Source organism: Garra rufa, chromosome 20 (assembly GCF_049309525.1).
Source record: "Garra rufa chromosome 20, GarRuf1.0, whole genome shotgun sequence".
Taxonomy (NCBI): Eukaryota; Metazoa; Chordata; class Actinopteri; order Cypriniformes; family Cyprinidae; genus Garra; species Garra rufa.
This window is the reverse complement of record NC_133380.1, coordinates 16,798,107-16,819,275: the sequence shown is the minus strand read 5'-3', so window position 1 is coordinate 16,819,275 and position 21,169 is coordinate 16,798,107. Positions and strand designations below refer to the sequence as shown.

Here is a 21,169-nt window from a genome sequence, read left to right as displayed (position 1 = left end):
GTAATTGCTTTCAAAATGTTACAGAGTTAATAGAAATATTTTTTTTCTCGTTTGACTCATGTTTTTCATGTTTAGTTGATGATGATAACGATTTGTAAATCAAAATCATATAGCGGATTAATTACAATCGCATTTAAGAAACAAAAGTTTATTTCGTAAGTTCTTCTTCGTTTAGAAAGTGTTTCGACGCATAGATTTTCCTGCAATTATAAAATACAATGCATTGGAGTACAGCTGTGTATACAGTCTCACCTGCTACAGCTGTCATTAACATGTCAATTCACATACTGTATGTTTTGTTATATGATGGTTGTAAACAGAAACAGACTCAAATCAGCCTTTTAAGTAGATGTAGTCATCTGTCAAATACAAATAAGGTGAAACTGCCCACTTTGTAGACATGAAATTGATTTTTATATTATATTTGCTTTTATAAGTTGAGTAACTATTTCTTTGCATAATAATTTCTTCCGTTAAACACCAAATCAAATGTTAGACACTAGTTTACAGCCACATTCACCATTTACCTTCATTGCATTTTGTTCCCTGAATGTGAAGTGAATGCTGTCTGAGACTCTCTGTTTAACAACTCCTTTTGTGAAAGTTTTGCATTTCTGGCAGATTTTGAGACAGTATTTCTCAACTGGTTTAGCTTTAGTAACCAGGTTTTACATGTGACAAGAACTGGCGACCCTACACTGTACAAAAGTAACAAAAATGTTTTTATTAATACCATGAAAACTGATTTGTAAATGTATATGGATCTCTGACTGTCATGCTTTTCCCTCTCTCACTCTTTATACTCTCACATATTTTGTCCTAGGACTTTGGGTGCTTTGTCATCAAATTCCCATAAATCCCTTGTTTATATATCTCATCGTTCTCGTTGAGTCAGGTTTTGATCTCCGAGCATTTATCCTCCCCTCTCTCCTCCCATCATGCTCTCTGCCAGGTCTCTACAAGAGTTGAGGTGTGCGATATCTGTTAGCATGTGTCCACCAGATGTGCTCGTAGTGTTTTGAAGAATCTTATCTGTTCAATTGATCCTAAATTAATTTTGAGAGCTTCTTGTTTTGAATATTTTGCCTCATTTATTTATACTCATACTTACACTTGCTGTTCATTGTTGTCTGTTTATCCTGCACATGCGGTTTTATGTCTTGTTTTGTTGGGCACATTCCCAGCCACCCATCGTACCACATGACCCACGCCACTTCCTCACAAACAAAAACACATTCTGCGTTATGTCCAAGTTTGCCAGCTGCCTTTATACTATAACTATGATCCATGAACAGTTTTGCAGCATTTGCCAATTTTTTCGATTTATCGCCCAGCCCTACAATGGATCCAAAGTGATATTTTATTTTATTTTATTTGTGGAAGTACAACAGATCTAAAGTATTTTATTTTATTTTGTTTGTGATATACAATGTTTTATTTATTTATTATATTTGTGGAAGTACATGTGATCCAAAGTAATTTATTTTATTTTATTTTATTTTATTTGTGACGTACAATGGATCCAAAATAAATTATTTAATTTTTATTTATTTTATTTTATTTGTGAAAGCACAATGGATCTAAAGTAATTTATTACAAAATATCCCAAATATATATTTTTTATTTAATTTTATTTTATTTTAGATCAATGGATCTAAAATGTTTTTTTTTTTTTGGAAGTACAATAGATCTAAAGTATTTTTTATTTTTTACTTTTTTTATGATGTACAATGGATCTAAAATGATTTATTTATTTATTTTATTTGTGGAAGTACAATTGATCCAAAGTATTTATTTTATTTTATTTTATTTGTGACGTACAATGGATCCAAAATTAATTATTTTATTTTATTTTATTTTATTTTATTTGTGACGTACAATGGATCTAAAATAAATTATTTAATTATTTTATTTTATTTGTGGAAGGACAATGGATCCAAAGTCATTTATTTTATTTTATTTTATTTGTGACGTACAATGGATCCAAAATAAATTAATTATTTTATTTTATTTTATTTTATTTTATTTGTGGAAGTACAATGGATCTGAAGTATTTAATTTTATTTAATTTTATTTTAGATCAATGGATCTAAAATGTTTTATTTTTTTAATTTATTTTACTTGTGGAAGTACAATGGATCCAAAGTCATTTATTTTATTTTATTTGTGATGTACAATGGATCCAAAATATTTTTTTTTTTTTTTTTTTTTTTTTTTTTTATTGGTGGAAGTACAATGGATCCAAAGTGAAGGATTTATAATTTATGCCAGTAAATGCACTGGAATCTGAAATCAAAATAGTCAGTATTTTAGATTAAGTTTAAATATGTAAACCTGGAAATAAAGTTTTTATGAAAAATTTTCATTTGTGATCTTAAACATTTTAGAAATGTAATTTTACCGTAGTCAACAAAATATAGGTAAAATTGTTGACATTAAAAGGCATTAAGTATACTGTATTTTTGGTAAATTGTATTAAATGTTGCTCATTCATATCAAAATGAGTTGTTTGGTCATATAACTCAAAGCCACAGTAGTCTGCAAACCCAGATTTAAAACACTTGTTGGGTAACCTGGGATGCCACAATGACCTGATATGAGCTCTCACTTTCATGTTACCCTGACATGACGTAACTTCCAGAAAGAAGAGAGGTAATTGTTTAATAAATTATTTAGAGGCACAGCAGCGATTTAAGTAGGGAAACTACATTTTTAAATTAATTTTGGTAGTGCTGTTTGCCACTTTAGATTAATGTATTCTGATGTTACGTTTTCTGGCAGAACAAGCCATTAAACTTTTATATAGGCCATCATTTAGAGCACCGTGTTACAGCCAGCAGGAATATCTAGAAAAATGTAGTGTGTGCACAGTCATTTGTTAATTTTATGGGTCTGGTTTCCAGTCTTATCCGCCTCCAGCTATTTTTAGCTGTACAAAACAGCTCGTTTTGCTGCTTGATATTGCAAATTTGTGTCTTTCTGTATTATTTTAGTGTATTTACCATTTACTGCACATTGTTATTCTTTTCAATATTTCCCTGTATAGTGGCTAATGAACCAAAAGTCTTGCCCATAGGCTTACTTTCACGTTAAAGAATAAGGTGGATAACAAGCATATCTTTTTCTCACTATTAAGGGCTCAGCAGTAAATTGAGAAGTCGCACAGTGGCTCCCCCTGCAGGCCATTGTGATACTGGGCATTGTGGACACTACACTACATGACATGCCTCATGTGATTCAAACTACAAGGTGATGGGAGGTTCTCAAATCATTCTCAGTTCATTTGTAGCTTGAGTTATACCATATTCATTAGATCTATGTTCTTATTTGTCCGCAGAAGCTGAGGGTAATTGGGAGCTAAAGACTTTGCAAGACTTCCTGAAATCCATTCTATGGAGGTCAAAGGTCGCCTGATTACTGCCATGGGCTTAGGGGCTCCAGGTGAGCCTTTTTTTTTTCATTATTTTCATTTATTTTTATATTGAATATATACTGTAGATTTTTTGTGTTGGTCAATATTGGATATTTGCATGCTCATTTGTACCATTTAAAACTTTTTTTATTGCATTTTGTTTTTATTTGATCAAATATAACAGAAGTGTGAAGAACGGCAGTGTAAATATAATTTTAACATCATGCTCATGCACAGATGTCCAGGGCTGTCAGGACAGCAAGCTGCAAGCAGAGCGAATCTCAGAACTGCAGGAGCGAAAGCAGAGTTTGCAGAGCCTTTTGAACAGTCGTCTCGGAGAGCTGCGACAAGTGTGTCTTCTAGAGGCGGTGAGATGGTTTATTAAACTTTGGAGTATTTTATTATTGCAAATTATTGTTACAGTATTTTACTTTTACACTACCAGTCAAAAGTTTTTAGATTTTAAATGTTTTTTTAAAGAAGTCTCTTCTGCTCACCAAGACTGTATTTATTTGATCCAAAGTACAGCAAAAACGGTAATATTTTGAAATATTTTTACTATTTAAAATAACTAGTTAATATATTTTCTAATGTAATTTATTCCAGTGATTAAAGCTTAATTTTCAGCATCATTACTCCAGTCCTCAGTGTCACATGATCCTTCAGAAATCATTCTAATATGCTGATTTGCTGTTCAAGAAACATTTATTATTATTATTATTATTATTATTATTATTATTATTATTATTATTATTATTATCAATATTTAAAACAGGTGAGTACATTTTTTTCAGGATTCATGGATAAATAGAAAGATCCAAAGATCAGCATTTATCTGAAATGAAAAGCTTTTGTATCAATACACAATATATCATTCGAATGCTTCAGTATAATTTAATTTGGGGGGGATTATTGAAATTAAGACTTTTATTTAGCAAGGATGTAAATTGATCAAAAGTGATGATGAAGACATTTATAATGTTACAAAATAATGTTACATACCTATTTCAGATAAATGCTGAGTTCTTCTGAACTTTCTATTCTTCAAAGAAACCTGAAAAAAAAATCTACTCTGCTGTTTTCAACATAATAATAACAATCATAATAATAAATGTTTTTTTTTTAGCAGCAAACCACGATATTAGAATGATTTTGGAAGGATCATGTGACTGGAGTAATGATACTAAAAATTCATCTTAGAAATCACAGAAATTAATTTTTTTTAATTAAACTTGAAATTAAAATTTGAAATTACAATTTTAGAAATTACATTTTAAAATTTTACTGGTTTTGCTGTACTTTGGAGCAAATAAATGTATGCTTTGTGAGCAGAAGAGACTTCTTTAACTCAAGCTCACTCAAATCAAGCAAACAGTCAGTGATTTAAAAAAAAAAGAATGAGAAAGTAATTGCAAGCAACAGGACAAAAAACTACAGTAGAACAAATCAATAAGAACTGCTACATACATTGTATAAAGTAATCAAATGTATAAAAACACTGCATTTTTTCAATGTCAAGGAAATATATATATTACTTCTCATGAAGAGCAGTAAGAGATTTTCTTTCTCTTGTTGTTTGATTAACATGAATGATAGGCAGCAAGAATATTAGACTGCTGTCACTTTAAGAGCTGCCCGGATCCAATATACTGTTACACATGTGTTTTCTTTCTCAGCTGTTTGCTTTCACTTAAGACCTACTGTGTTTACAAGGATACTTGCAAAGACAGGCATTTTGACACTTAAACGTATGTGTATTGAACCACTCAAGGCCTATAAAGTGGCAAAAATAACTGTTCAGTACTCCTGCACTCTGATTTATTTATTTTTCTCTTTCTTTCTGTTTTGAAAGTGAATTCTTCTTTTTGATGATGTAATGGTTTTAGATTTGCATTGGTGTGTAGAACTGTTCGTTATTAAGTTGTGTTTTTTGAATGCAGATGTACAAAAAATAAAATAAAACGGGCGTTCTAATTACAACCATTTGTAATGAATGGCAATAAACCTCATGACATTCCCCACTGTAGCAATTAGAAACTAAGTCAAATGTTTAAATGTCTGTACAGGAGCTCACAGGGAAGCTTCCACGGGATTTTCCTATAGAAGAAGGAGAAAGACCTCCTTTTGTTCAGCGCCGAGCTGGTTTGGCCCCTCATGTTACCTCAAAAGGAGAGGTGAGTCTGTTTTCTGAAAGCTAATGGAAGGGTTCTTCTACCAGTTTTATAAAATAACCATATCTGTCTTCCATGTAGGATGACCCAGGTCAGCGACGGCAGATGAAGGCTCTGTTCAGTGGTGCCCTGCGCCGGAGCATTGATTCTGATAAAAACGCATTGCACAATAAGAGGACAGTTCATCGGGGATGTCACACAGGTAACACACACACAAAGGTGCAAAACCATTTTTGGTAAACATTGGTAATTTGGTAAAAAGTGAATATGTTGGGAATGGCTCTAAAGGAGGTACATGGTAACTGAGTAATTGCCTTTGTTTTAAAAGACTTTGTGTTATAAACAAATAGCTTACACAAACAAAGAATTTATATAAAAAAGTCTACTGGCCTTTTACACTACTTCTCAAAAGTTTGAGGTCAGTAAAGACATTTAGAGTGTTACAAAAGTTCTTTTGAACTTTATATTCATCAACGAATCCCAAAAAAAGTTTATTTCAAAAGCTTTAACTTTGAAAATAAGAAATATTTTTTTAAAACCCTGATTTCTAAAGGATCAAGTGACACTGAAGACTGGGATTTTTAATTCAAATAGAAAACAGTTGTAAAATTGTAATACAATTTCACAATATTGCTGTTTTTACTGTATTTTTTAAAAATAAGCACAACCTTTGTGAGCATAAAAGATTTTTTTCAAAAGCATTTTGAACAGTACTGTGAACAATTGAGTCAAGAAAGTAATCTGATTATTTATATATTTAAATCTTAATTTTAATATTTATATAATGTATATTTCTATATTATCCACCGTATTTTTAAAATATTTGTTTTCTGGTAATGTGTTAGACTTCCAGTTCATAAGCCGCTGTAAGGAAATAATGAGAAGAATAACAGCTAAGTGCAGTAAATGGTAAAATTGTTTGCACTACTGTGTTCATAATTAAGATAATACATTAAAATAATATAGTAAGACACACCAGTTTGCAATATCAAGCAGCAAAATGAGCTGTTTTGTACAGAAAAAACAGCTGGAAGCAGGTTAGACCGGAGGCCAAACACATTAAATTTACAAATGGACGTGCCTGCTCTTACAGGAAAAATAAGGTGGATATTTATAGTATATTTACTAATATATTTGTAGATAATGTTGTTAATAATAATATTAATCGTATCATTGTGTAATTTTTTTTTTTTTCCCCCATTTTTTTTTTATTTTCAGAGGAAAATGTGAAGTCAGAGAGCAGTTCGATGTCAGACTCAACATCACATGACAATGGTGAGGCCTCTTAACATTATAAAACAACGAAGATACATCTCAATACTCTGATTCGTTTAACCACACTGGCCTGTTTATGACAGGCTGTAACTTTGATATACAACCCTGTCAACTGTGGTTTACAGAGGATTCGTCTCCCAGTGTGGCACCTGAGCATCGCTCCTTGTCTCACCCCCGGCTGGCCCCAGGCAGTCCTGACAGTAGGCTCTGTAGGAAGCTGTCGCCTGTGGAGATCTACTACGAGATGAGGACTCGCCGCAACTCGGCCTCAAGCTCTGTGAGGTAAGCGGTGGGGGAGGACAAGATGAGATGTTTCCGCAAAGTTGATACGGGTGAGTTTTACACTACATTGATAACTTATGAATGTGTGGGTGTTCATTCAGCCCAAGCCACTCACTCCCAAGAAGCGCATCCAATGTGGAGGGCAGAAGTGTTCCAGCCACACCGCTGCTGTCCCGCACTGCACCAATCAGCGTCCATGTGAGGTAACGACTGTTTTATGACCACTCTCTCGCCTCCTCTGAGCCCATTGAGTTTTAACAGATCCTCCTAAAGTGTGCAGTGGGTTTGGTGGGGGGTAATTAAGAACGAATGGGGGAAAGTCATGTGAGAGGAGGCAATGCCTCCATCGCGATATGATTGGATATGCCTAGTTACGTTCACCTGTGATTGGTTCATGTGATAAATCCTGCCTCTTGTGTTTGTGCACATTCCGCGTTTGCGAATCGGTCTGAATGAACAATATAATGGCGTTAATAGGAAGACTAATTTAAAAAAGTAAGTAAACAACTCACACAAAATAAGATTTTAAATGGCATGAAAACATAATATGTGGGAGTTTTTAGTAAGTAATCAGTTTGGTGAAATTTTTAGTAAATCTTTAATGACTGATTCAAAAATAGTTAAAAATTAACTATTAAAAAGAATAGCTGAATATAAGCTCACAAATAAAATATATTGTTTTAATTGTTAGCGCCTTGAGTTATTATTCAGGAATAAATATAAAATGCTTAGAAACACTAATTTGATGAGATTCCTACTTGACTTTAATAAATAGAGAATTGATTACATTGTTAATGTAAAAATATAAAATAGACTCACGTTTTTCTTTCTTTCTGATAGTGTAAGTAATATTTGAATGAATTACATTAAATACATAAATACATTTGATTTGGGTTCAGACAGTTTCATTTCGCTCCCCACGAGTTTAAAACACAAATAAATGCACATCCTTTTGCACTATGCATCGAAACCTATATATGAACACACTGTTGAACCACTAATAACTGTTAAGGCTTATTTTGCCGTGTTTATATAAGCCTTTTGATGGGTTGCGTCAAGGAAAAAACGCTTACACGTACTTTGTGAATGAATCGCGTGTGCCGAACTCATACACTCTCTTTCATCCATAAACGTTCCTTTCAGTTAATGTACGCAATCTCTTAGTCTTAAGTGCCTGCCACAGCAAATCAGCACACGCTGTCGCGAATCGACTTCTCATAGGATAAGAACACGCAGCGTCATGAAAATTTATGAGACAGAAAGATAGAAATCTTTTGTAATATTATAAATGCTATTTACTGGCACTTTTGATTAATTTAAAGCATCCTTGCAGAATTAAAGCATTTTAAATACTGACCCAAAACACTTGAATGTATTACACACAAATATTGGGAATAACAAAAATAAAACTGAACTGTTTTATCTGTACTTTTCAGTTAAGAATGAAATTGTGTGTATGTGTGTGTGTATATATATATATATATATATATATATATATATATACACACACATTGTGAGGGTGCCCTCAACTAAAGACTATTAGTCGCACATTAATGAGCCCTAAATTGCCTACATTGTCTAATAAGCGCTCAAGCGCATACAAAAAAGCTTGCCACAGCACACCGCCAGAAGTAATAATTATGAATGTGTCCAAAAAAACAGTAAGGAAGCTGCATTAACTAGTGCTTTCTTTGTTCAGTGTAAGAGATGAAGTCGGCGACACTGACTCATAGCAGCTGCCTTAAGAAATTTTTTAATTAAATCAACTTAAGTCCTTTTAACTCACAAGTTAAATCAACTCATTTTTAGTGTAATACGTTAAAATGACTTGTAGTTTTAAGCTGATTTAACTTAAAATTTTAAGGCAGCTGCTGAACTTAAGTTTTTAAGTTGAATCTGGTGAAAACTTTTTACAGTGTAGTAGTGGATGCGCCTATATGCATGTTTCATATGCATTACAGAATCTGAGAATATTTGTTTTCCATTTGAATTGGTTCTTCTAAAAGTAGACATTACACTCTCTATAGATATATTTCTCACGTCTGTAAGGCAAGTATATAAAGTGTTTTGAAATTTCGTGCTCAAGTTCACAGAGACCGAGACGGCAGAAAGCGTATCCTGTTTGCTTTCATTATTTTACAAAAGTACAATGTTTCGTTGTTATTCTGAGTGCACACAAATAAACAAAAGTCTTTACAGATTTGTAAGATAAATATTACTTTTATCTGTATGACCAAAAATGGAGCATTTTAAGACCGATGGATGTCCTGCCCGATGATTATATTACCACATAAACCAGTCGTTAACAATCTGTTCATCATGGACTGCATGACTTTGCCACTTCCTGTGAATGTTTTTTTCCTGTGACTAAGCAACTAATACAATTTTGGTGGACCAAGCCTCTTCTCATTGACTAACAGTTAGTCAACTATTAGGGAGCAGCCCTTCTAGATTGTCTTTACCGTAAAGAATAATCCAGTGTAATTTGGACAAAATAAAATCTATGCAGACAGCATAATTATGTTGTCTACATATTGGACCAGGCCTCATATCAGGAGTGCACTTACGGTGCCCTCAGATAATGTAACCTCACTACATTATCACTGTAGATACAAATGTATTTAAAAAAAATCTTATTACTACTAATAACTTAGTACTGTCTTTTCCTCCTGCCAGGCCGGAGATGTCTGGTGGTATTGCACTGAAGCAGTGGTGTGGCAGTCCAGATGTTCCTCAATTTGTCCCGTTGGCATCTTTGGAGGGCTCCTCTTCTGATCGCCGCAGCTGCCCGTACAGCTCCCGTGCCCGTCGTAGCAACAGCTCTGAGGCGCTACTCGACCGCTCAAGTCTCCCAGAGCCCGGTCCACCCCGCAACGGCATGCCTACCCGAGCTGGACCATACAAGAGCTCAGAGTCCCTCACGGATGGGAAGCTCCGTCAGATCTACCAAGGCAGCCCAGACAGACAAATGATGGGATTTAAAGACCAGGGTCGAATGCGCTCCTCTCTCGGGGGCCAAAGCAGTGGCACGGGTTACAATGAGATTTTGATGGACTACATTTGGGGCAAACAGCAAAAGAGGCCTGTCCAGGCTCAACAGAACCAGTCGGCAGGACGAATCTGGCCGGACTTCTCCACTCCTCCATCGGGCACCCCTCCGCACTATAATGGTTTCTCTCATTCGCAGTTACATCTGGCCGCCGCCCCACCTTCCTACAGTCCCATGCTCCTGCGGGGTCAAGAGGCCGAGCCTCGTCGGGTCAAAGTGACACGAACAAAATCTTGTGGCCCCTTTATTCCTTTACAGCAGCACCCGCAGGATGCTGTGTTGTTCTCTGCGTATGATCCATCACATCCCTCTGCTGGATCCACCACTTCTTCTATTCCCAACCTACACCCTCATCACACAGAGCTGTCCGCTGCTGCAGCGTTTGGCCGCAGACCGCCTCAGTTCTCTCTGCCCACTCCTGAGGACTCCACTCGCAGTCTGCACAAGGCACTGGCTCTGGAGGGACTCCGGGACTGGTATCTGAGGAACGCCTTAGGTTATTCCAAAGGTCACGAAGGACTCGGCATGCGCCACTCACATACTCACCACCTGGTGCACCAGCCTCAGTCCGTTACAGCCGACCCACTGTACTCTGTGCACCGTCAAATACCTCAGTCAGCTTCATTTCATGGGCATCCCTTGCATGCCAGGTGAGTTTTCTGCATTTTTAATTCACTTTCCCATGATTATGTGAAACTTGTGAAGAATTTGTGAGACTGGAAAAGTAAGGGAAATTAGAAAAACTACTACTACTATAATAATACTACTAATAATAAACTTAAACAATACAATGTTACTTCTTGCTCAGCTGCTTATCGGTTCTTATAGGGATAGTTCACCCTAAAATTAAAATGACCTCATGATTTACTCACCCTCAAGCTATCCTAGGTGTATAAGGCTTTCTTCTTTCAGATGAATACAATCTGAGTTATAATAAAAATGTCCTGGCTCTTCCAACCTTAATAATGGTAGTGGAAGGGGTTTAAGATAAAGTTAGATGGATGAAGTCCAATAAAGGTGCATAAATCCATCATAAACAGTATTCCGTGGCTCCGGTGGGTTAATAAAGGCCTTCTGAAGCGATTCAACGTGTACTTCGTCCTATGTCATCTGTTGAAATGCCACTCTCTAGCTAGAGATTATGGTTTTATAAAGTTCTAAATATGAATATTTTTCTTACACAAAAGCATGAATATGTTTATGAAGCCCTATATTAGGTACTATAGGTGCTGTGTGGAGAACTTTTTATGATTAATTTATGCGCTTTTATTGGACTTTAAAATCTTAAACCCCATTCGCTGTCATTTTTAAGCTTGAAAAGATCCAGGACATGTTTTAATATAACTCTGACTGTATTTGTCTGAAAAGATAAAGTCATATACAACTAGAATGGATTGAGAAAATCATAGGGTAATTTTCATTTTTGGGTGAACTATCCCTTTAAGACGTTTGGATGTTAGTTTTTGTGTTGCAGTCATCTTATGCTCACCAAAAATACAGCAAATGCAGTAATATTGTGAAATATTATTGCAATTTAAAATATAATTTTGTTTTAATATAGTTTAAAATGTAATTTATTTCTGTGATGGCAAAGCTGAATTTTTAGCATCATTACTCCAGTCTTCAGTGTCACATGATCCTTCAGAAACCATTTTAATATGTCGATTTGCTGCCCAGGAAACATGATCAATAGCTATGTTTCAACCTCTCAGTTTTTATTGCACATTTTGAAGCATTTTGAGTGATGGACACGCCAAAATAAAAATAAAAAATCCCTTAATTCGCAAACATTTTTACACTTTGTGAATAAATTCACCCACACACTCCAAAAAAGTCAAGTGACTTTGCACGATGGGATGAGATAACTTGACTAACCAGCAGACCGATCTCATTGCACAGTATCTGAAATGCTATGGTCAGTCTGAAATGCCTGAGCAAAGTATTTCTCTATTATTGCCTCCCAGAAGTGTCTTACACGACTGCGCTCCCAAACAGCAGGCATCTGCCTCCAAAAGCACTGACTGCATTAACTGTGTTTCGTCTGCTCTCTCTAAGGCCCAAGTAATTTATTTTGTATGAAAATTATTATATTCAGTGGCTATTTTTCTTAGTGACATTTAGTGCCAGTTTATGAGGAAGTGAAGATTTTGTTCTCTTTGACTCTTTGGATAAAAACTGTGCTTATTTGCAAATATTTTATGCGATATTCCAATTTTGCACACAAGTTAAATGCAACTTTTGATGGAAACCCAGCTAATGATAAATAGTTGTGTTGCCTAATATTTTTGTGGAAATAGTCATAGTCAAAAAGTGTTAATTAGTTAATTCTAAGTTAATCAGTTGTTTTCTGATGCTGAAATTTTCATCTCCTCTTTTCATCATGGCAGGTCCGTGGAGCTCTCTCTCTACCCAGAGCCTTTCCCCTCAGAGGGGGGCACTCAGAAAGAGTCCGGCTCTGAACCTCCTTCACCTGGAACACTGGTCTGACGGCCAGCCAACACACCCCACGGCCTCCAATGCAACATCTGATGCAAAATGACACCTTGTTGTAGGGATGCACCGGTCCAATACTGTGCTCAGCATTAAAAATAAAACTCAAATGCATCCTTTGTAGCATAAACAATGACAGCAAATCTAAATAGTATTTGATTTGAGATTTTAAGGTATATTAATACTTTTAAATATCAGCATTATTTGAAGGTACAATTACTATACTGCATATAACAATGATATTGGTGCATCCCTACATTATTTAGCAAATGAGGAGGCATCTGTAACAGCACAGAACTGAAATCGAGAGATCAGATGGTTGGCTGTCATAGATCTAGTGCTGCGCTTGATTGTAAACTGGTGTTTACAAAGAGCTTTTTTTCTCCCCTCCATACTCTCTGTGTGTATTATTGGGATGTTATCGTAACGTATTTACATTTCAAAACAAAATATAAAGGTTATCATATCATCTCCACTTCATCCTGAGATATATATATATATTTTCAGAGAAAAAAATAGATTATAAGATGTATGTATTCTAAATTACTATTTTGTAACTAATATGTTTCAGGTTAACAGTCATTTAATTATACAAGTCTACTCAGAGTTTAACTCATGCGTTTTCACGTACTATAACAGCAGTGAATGTGTTGCATACCTGTTTGTTTATATCTATATATCTAAATATCTATATGTAGCTATGAGGAGTATGCTAAAAAGCATTTCATATAGAGGACCTTGAAGTGAAGATGAGCTTTCACAGAGGGCTTATGTTCTCTGAAGTCTTAGACATGCAAACAAGCTTATGCCTGAAATCCAAAATGAACTTTAAAGCTCTAATACAGCGATTTATACAATTTACCCCACAGTCATCAAATCCACAATTTCAAAGGATTTGAAAAGGACTGTTGACCCTAAAATATTGAGATCTAAAACTTTGAAATGGCAGTATTGTGGCCTACAAAAAATGCATGAGAAGATTTTTAAATAAAAAAAGCATCCCAATGAAATCCTTCACACAGAGTCAGAAATATATTCACATTTTTTATCATTCAGTTGCTTTTGTTAATTTTCGGATGCCAAATAGTTTAAAAGTATGACTCTGTTTGAATAGTTTTGGTGCAACTGTTTTATACTTTCATGTTTAGTCGCATCCGACTTGGTAACACCTTTAATAAATATTCTTGAATATTTGACAAATCTTAAGTGAGCATCTACTGTAGTTTACATGGCATAAGCTGGTCTTATGTTACCACTCTTTGGGAGCAAAATACCTTATAATTGTCTTAACTAGTCAGTATGTTACATCTGTTTACCAATTAGTTGTCATTTTGTTACGGTCAAATCTTATCCAATTTCCTATTATTACTGTAGTTACCAGGTTGTGATGATTATCCTCCAAAACAATACAATTTGCTGTCCAGCGTATTAAATACAAGACTATATGTTCACTTTTACCCATGCTAAGCCAAATTATTGCTAAAACTCCAGAACATAGGACATGATGGTTTAAGTTTCAAATGATGATGGTGTATTTAAAACTTGGTTGATTAGACTTGAAGAATTCAAGTGTAGTTGCTACTCCTCATCTTGCGGGTTTGTGAGGTGCCTCCAGCTGGTATCTGAAAGTCATGACCAAACAGCTGTGCATTGCTAGTCTCTTTTAGTGTATTTTGGTGACATAAATGTCTGTACTGTAATTAATTATAAATAATGAAAAATACCTATATGTAGCAACTTGAATAAACAATATATATTGTATATTTATGAACGGATCAGATTTTGTATACATATTTATTTGCATAGTACATGCCTCTGATTTGTTTACACCAGCATCTATATGAATGATATCTTGTTTTGGCTTTAAATTGCTGCTTTTAGGATCATAATTGCATTGCTTTATCCATTGTTTTGTTTTTATATGCATTTTTCATATCAGCCATAGTCTTTTGGGGCAAAAAAAAAAAATCATAATAAAGAAAATGATACAAAAGTAAAAAAAAAAACATTGTGTGGCTTCTCTACCTTAATTCATATTTGAATTACAATGCATTTTTGTAAGCACAAACCATTTTGGCTAACATGTAGACTCTAAAAAGCTGTTCAGTTCACATTCCATGCTTTAATCTTTGGTCACATCATTTCCACGTCCACTGAACACTTGGAATGTGCTTCTTTTCCAGCCGCTTCACGTGATTCTTTTCTAATTCAAATCACTGCACAGGCAGCTCTTTGAAATATGCTTCATCTATTATGCAAATCCATTTACAGTTCATTATGATTTCTGAATGATTAATATCAGGTTTTAAGCATATACACATTTTAAGCATACTAAATTTAGTAAGGTTTATCTCACTGAACTATTTACCAATGTGATAAGGAAAAATACCTTTATTGGAAAAATCTCTCAAATAAATTGATCTTGTTTTAAAAATGACGAAGAACTGCAAACAAGAATTTAGCAAATTAAGCACTTATTCAGCACTAATTTAGCCTAACACTGGCTTGTTTTTGTGAATAATGTCCATTGCTACTTTCAATTTTAGCATCAGTTCTAATTCTGGTGTAAGAAATGACTCTGTTGGGAATGGAGAATGATATGTAAAGTGCTTTCCTGTCTACATAAAAGGAGTATTTCTGGCAGCTCAGTTTCAGCAATTTACTTCTGTATGTGAAAATTCCCAGTGAAACAGTTACAACACATCTGTGTCTGAAGTGCCTAGGTTTATTCAAACAGACAAAATGGTACTTTCAGCTATTGTCTTGTAAGATAAATTCAAGGGGAGACTTTTTTATCATAGTTACAATAAGTGCTTTTATACATTGACAAGTAAAGTTTAATCAGTTAACTGTCTATTCTTTTTCTGGCCTCTTGGTGGCAGTATGCTGCTAATAAAGAGACTGCAGCAGTGTTATTATTTTAAAATTAATTTTCATGTGAATTTTAATTACAATTTTAGTAACTTTTATTGTGTTTTAGTCATTTTTATTAGTTTTGTTGTAATTAAAAAATGTCTACATAGTTATTATTTCAGTTTTCGTTTGATTTATTTAGTGTCAGGTTAAACTGAATGAAATTAAGAAATAAAGCCTTGAAAACAGCTGAAATAAAATACGTTTTAGTTCATAAATAAATAGTTTTACTTCAGTATTTATTTATTTATTTATTTGTCCTCCATACTATGAAAGTCAATAGCTACTGACATCTGTTTGGATGGCAACGCTCTTCTAAATATATTAATTTGTGTTTAATAGAAGAAAGAAGATCATGTACGTTTGGAGCAACTTGAGAGTGAGTTAAATGACGGAATTTTTGGGTGAACTATCTCTTTAAAGCCACCAGAGAACCCATTTTAAGTCAGCAATATAATAATTTTTAAACAATAGTTGACTGAAATAAAACAACTCAGCATGTTGGGTAAAACATTTAACCTAAACTGGGTCAAAATAACCTAGCATGTGTTCTGTCCAATATTTACCCAGCGCGGGATTGCCAGATTACCCAAATTGGGTTGTTTTTAAAACCAGCATTTTTTAGAGTTAATGTTTTGAAGATTTTATAATTGTAAAAAGACAGACTTGACACTGAATACAAAATATTGTATATAAACTGTTATTTTCCTATATACATAAATAAATAAAGTGCATTTTTATTATTTAATATGAAAAAAACTTCAATAGGTTGACTGACCCAGCACTAAAGCCATGCAAATGGGTCAAAACAACCACGTATGTGTTCTGTCCAGTATTTATTTTAAATGACAGAACATTTGTTTTATTTATAGAATATTTAAAATGACGGATTATTTTGGGTGAACTATCCCTTTAAAGCAAACAGAGGGCTTATGCACTGGTTAAAAAAAAAAAGCTCAACTCTGTGGTTTGACTACATTTGTATTTTCTATAAAGTATATTTGAGTGACTTCGTTTGTCTTAAAGGAACAGCTCAGTTGAAAATTAAATTCATGCCTTATTTACTCAAATCGTTTTAAACGAATCGTGAATCGGTTGAGTTGAATGAGTTGATTCACTGACTGAAAGTTTCAGTCGCAGGAGTTAAGCAAGTAAACAACTAGCTCCAGTATATTTTCCAGTGAAAACATCTTTAAATAAGGTATGATTTAATATTTAACTATCCTATGATTTCAGAAGACTTTAAATATTGTAATATCGTCGAAGCTTTCGGTTAAGTCAGTTCTATTTGGACATTTTGCAGCTTATGTTTACTATAAACTGCCATTTTATGACATGTCTGCTTTAAGATGGTGCAATATATTTAATTGCTTTGCTACATAGATGTGAGAAAGCCAGTCAGGTTTGAATATAACAATATTCAATTTGTTCAAACTTGTTTGTTGTCAGCCACATGCAGCTGCTTCACAACCATGTCTGTTTTTTGATCCCTGGCCTAGTTTGGAGTTCTGTTTACTGTCTGGGGGAGTGCATATCCCTCTAAAAGACCTACGGCCACACATTCCTCACAGCTCAAATCTACCCAGAAGAAGTGAGAGAGCCCATTACAGGGTCAGCTGATAGAGAGTGAGAGAGAGAGGAGAAATGGAGAGCACAGCGAATCAGTAGAATGTGTGTTTGCTTCCATGCAGGTTTGGTTTAACAGAAGCTCCATTTAGTTAGAGGCCCTCGTCAAAGGTAAGTGTTTTCTCTCTGTCTTGTATTCTTAAATGGCCATTTACTCTTATTTATGTCACTTTTTGATAAATTATGAATTTTTAGTTACTGCTTAGCATTCATCACTTAGATCATTTAGTTTCATTGTATTTGTTTAGGACGGTATATTCCTTGGCTTGTGTCTAAAAGTGGTACTCAATTTAGTTTAAATCCAATTTAGTAAATAGTTCACAGTGAGTTTTTTGGTCAGCCGATACCAATTATCATGTTTTCAGATTGCTGAAGACAGCACATACTTTTTTCGAGTATCTCCATATCCATTATTGCTCAGTGCATTGCATATTTAAAATGAACCAACTTGAATGAAATTAACAGGATATATAACTTTTTCAAGGCATTACATATATTCAATGGTATATATGTACAGCAGTGCATTTGTGAAAGCCAGACTCTGTGCTTCACTCATTCCTTTCACCCATTTGAGAGGATTTTCTCACTAACAATGGCCATCCTGCAAAGTGGCTGAGCTCTGCATTCCACTCCAGACCCCAGCTACATTTGTGTATATGTTTAAAAAAAACCTGAGAAGCACTTGTCATGGTCCTCTCGCAAAGGGTGCCACACTTTTTGTTTAACAGCTCTTAACCTTGAGCTTGTTGCCATGCAACTCTAAAATCCCACTTTAGAATTGCATTTCCTACTCTCCATGACTCTTCTTAATTAACAGATCAATCATTAAAAGAACTTCGTTTGTGAGTGCCAGGCATAAATTGTGATAACACATGACATAATAGCAAAATGCATAGCAACAAAGATGTCTAGAATGTTTTTTGGGGTGGATAGGCTCCTACATTTAATACATGTGATTTACAGAGTTGGAAACCATCCTGTATTCTCAATTCATTCATTTATTGAAGTCAATGCCAGATTTGCACTCTTTACAGTGTGGTTCAAAATTTAGGATTGGTAAGATTATTTAATATTTTTGAATTAAACCTCTTATGTTCACTTTAGCGAAAAAACAAACAAACAAACACCAAGTACAGACTCCAAACTGCTTTATGGACAAAGTGAGCTGCAGAAACAGTAGCAGCGAATGCAACCAAATGATCATATGAAAGAGATTTTCAATGCAGGGTTTATTTGCTGCATAGTAACCACCCATCTCATTAGACCATGACAATAGAGGCATGACTGGAGAGATGAAAGCACAGCACTGAATGAGAACATTAATTTCCATATACATGCCTCTCATGACCTGCAGGAGTACAGACCTGGGCTGAAGTAGAGTAATCAGACAGCCTAATCATATTGTGTATGTGTGTGCTGTCTTGGAAGCTGATTTTAATTTACGCAGACAGTTCAACAGGATGCACAGTAATATCTGGCTTAGTTTGGCTTACATCTGAAACGTGCAGGGATGGACTTAGACTAAACAAGCAGCCCTGGCTTATGCAGGCATAATTCTTAATATTGCTTGCTGTGTTATATAATGCATTTACGCTACTGTTCAAAAGTTTGGGGTCAGTATGATTTTTTTTTCTTGAAAGACTGTAATACTCTACTATAAGGCATTAAATTGATCAAAAGTGACAGTAAAATATTCTTTTAAACTGTCGATTCATCAAAGAATACTAAAAAGTATCACTGTTTTCTTATTAATATTAAGCAGCATGGCTGTTTTCAACATAGGTAATACTTAGAAATGTGTCTTGAGTACCAAATCAGCATATTAGAATGATTTCTGAAGGATTCTGTGACATTTAAGAGTAATGGCTGCTAAAAAGCACAGGAATAAATTATATTTTAAAGCGTATAAAAATATAAAATTTTAATTGTAATAATATTAAATGCACTTGAATGCAGCTGCCTTAAAAAAAAAACCTTAAACTTAAACCTAAACTTTTGAATGTCGTTTTTTCTTTCACATATCAGCACAAACTCAAAATCAGTATAGCAAGGGCTGCACAATTAAATTAAATAATATGTTTCCGTCATTAGTAAATACTTAAGGGTGCTATATATCTTTTTTTTTTTTTTTACTGTACTTAAGCATAAAAGTACTATAATATGTTTGCAGATACTTAGGAAATGCTAAGTTCATACTTGTGCATTCCGCAGGGTTGCCAGGTTTTCACAACAAAACCCATCCAATTGCTACTCAAAACTAGCCCAATAGCCCAATCGTGGGTAAAATACGTGTGTGTTCCCCTGGTTAAAAATTTCATTTCCAAAGGCTAAAAATCACGTAATTGTAGTAACTTCTGCCGCGGACATAAAAAACTACCCACGGCAACAGTGTTAAAGTAGCCCAATTCCATGGGTAAACTGGTGTTCCGTGTGGAAATGCCTGTTTTTCATTTGGTAACCAATAGTATTTCGACCACCCAGGGTTGCCAGCCACTTGCAAGAAAACAGAGCTTGTTGCAGCCATGGAAGTGAGAAAACAAACTGGTCAAAGAATGCAGATTCTAGCTGACCTAAAAAGCTTCAGCATCCCCTAAAACATGTAATGACCAGAGGAATATTAAAACATGTATGAATCAACTCATAAACATACAGTGTAAAGCTCATTGCCCTCCACTGTCGATTGCACTTGTTACTCTCGAATATCCTCAATCTGGCAACCTGTGTGAGTGTCCAGTCTGAGGAGGGGATGGGGGCATGAGCGGTAGAAGCAATATTTTAAATTAGGACTGCAGTACCCATTTCAACCGCTAGCTTTCAATATTACATACTGCATCTTTAATGCATCGCAAACACTTTGAATCTACATTTAATTGAATTAATGTTGATTTTTCTTAAATAACTAGATCTGTACTGTATAAGACTATTTGCATAATTCAGTCACTTCACTTGAATTGAAATTGATTATAAACTTTTATGAATCTTTGTCTGGCTCTAGTATGTTGCAGGTGTTGCTGTGCTGGTGTGTTGGGGCCACAGTGCTTTTATACGTGTTGTACTCCTGGATCATCCCCACTGCTGTGCAGTTCAATGGCAGTCTGGCGTTATTCTGGCATGACTTCATCGTTGAGCGTGCTCTTGATACGCTGACCAGATCAACTCGACCACAGGTGACTCAAGCAGTTCTGGTTAACTTTCTATCACCTAAGGTACAGCATCTACCTCTGTTCTGCATCTGCAACCAGGATGCATAATGAGATCTTAAGACTGAGGGATGATGTTAGACTTTTGAGGCCCATAAAGTAAAGTCAACAAAGTCATCACCAGACCTCTTTATTCTCTGTTGTGACCAGCGTCTGTTGAAAGCCGTACGGAAGCATGCAACTCGAGGTGACCCTCAGAGTGTGATCTCAGCCATCGATCATTTCTGCCGACACAGTGAATGGGCTATGAACATTGGAGATGAGAAAGGTCAGAGCACTGTTTTTCTATTTATATTTTATTTGTAGTCATGATTTTCTTCCAAGAATTTCAGAACAAAATCTCAAAGAAATTGTATAAAAATGTAAAAATAAAAATTGTATATATATATATATATATATATATATATATATATATATATATATATATATATATATATATATAATTTTTTCTTTTGTATTTGTATTTGAAGAATATGTTCTTTCAGATTTAATTTAAATACAGTTGCTCCAAGATAGAAAACGTTTTTTATGAATTAATTTAAAGGAATAGTTCACCCAAAAGAGAATAACCCCATGATTTACTCAGCCTCAAGCCATCCTCAGTGTAAATGACTTCCTTCTTTCAGACAAATACAATCAGAGTTATATTAAAAAAATATCCTTGCTCTTCCAGACTTTAGAATAGCAGTAAATGGGTGTTGAGATTTTTAAGTCCAATAAAGTGCAGCTATCAATCATAAAAAGTGATCCA

General features: G+C 34.6%; 2 protein-coding genes across 3 annotated transcripts in view; both read left to right on the top strand.

Moving 5' to 3' along the window:
* The window catches only part of ccdc120b (coiled-coil domain containing 120b), a 39,946-nt gene extending 25,322 nt beyond the window's left edge, over positions 1 to 14,624 (top strand). The window contains exons 2-11 of the mRNA XM_073825827.1: positions 3,137 to 3,249; positions 3,338 to 3,441; positions 3,650 to 3,780; positions 5,479 to 5,586; positions 5,665 to 5,785; positions 6,802 to 6,858; positions 6,984 to 7,140; positions 7,242 to 7,343; positions 9,817 to 10,839; positions 12,577 to 14,624. Of these exons, the coding sequence (XP_073681928.1) occupies positions 3,393 to 3,441; positions 3,650 to 3,780; positions 5,479 to 5,586; positions 5,665 to 5,785; positions 6,802 to 6,858; positions 6,984 to 7,140; positions 7,242 to 7,343; positions 9,817 to 10,839; positions 12,577 to 12,676 (1,848 nt within the window). The 5' untranslated portion in view covers positions 3,137 to 3,249; positions 3,338 to 3,392 and the 3' untranslated portion in view covers positions 12,677 to 14,624. The remainder of the gene's footprint in view (positions 1 to 3,136; positions 3,250 to 3,337; positions 3,442 to 3,649; positions 3,781 to 5,478; positions 5,587 to 5,664; positions 5,786 to 6,801; positions 6,859 to 6,983; positions 7,141 to 7,241; positions 7,344 to 9,816; positions 10,840 to 12,576) is intronic.
* A 2,079-nt stretch (positions 14,625 to 16,703) lies between these two features.
* Positions 16,704 to 21,169, top strand: part of comtb (catechol-O-methyltransferase b) — a 31,314-nt gene continuing 26,848 nt past the window's right edge. Inside the window, exons 1-4 of one of the 2 annotated variants that reach the window (XM_073825365.1) lie at positions 16,704 to 16,793; positions 17,092 to 17,329; positions 20,214 to 20,385; positions 20,569 to 20,686. In XM_073825365.1, coding sequence (XP_073681466.1) covers positions 20,215 to 20,385; positions 20,569 to 20,686 — 289 coding nt within the window. In that variant the 5' untranslated portion in view covers positions 16,704 to 16,793; positions 17,092 to 17,329; position 20,214. Of the gene's footprint in view, positions 16,794 to 17,091; positions 17,330 to 18,967; positions 20,386 to 20,568; positions 20,687 to 21,169 lie in introns of those variants that run through there. The other variant, XM_073825366.1, reaches the window with a different exon arrangement.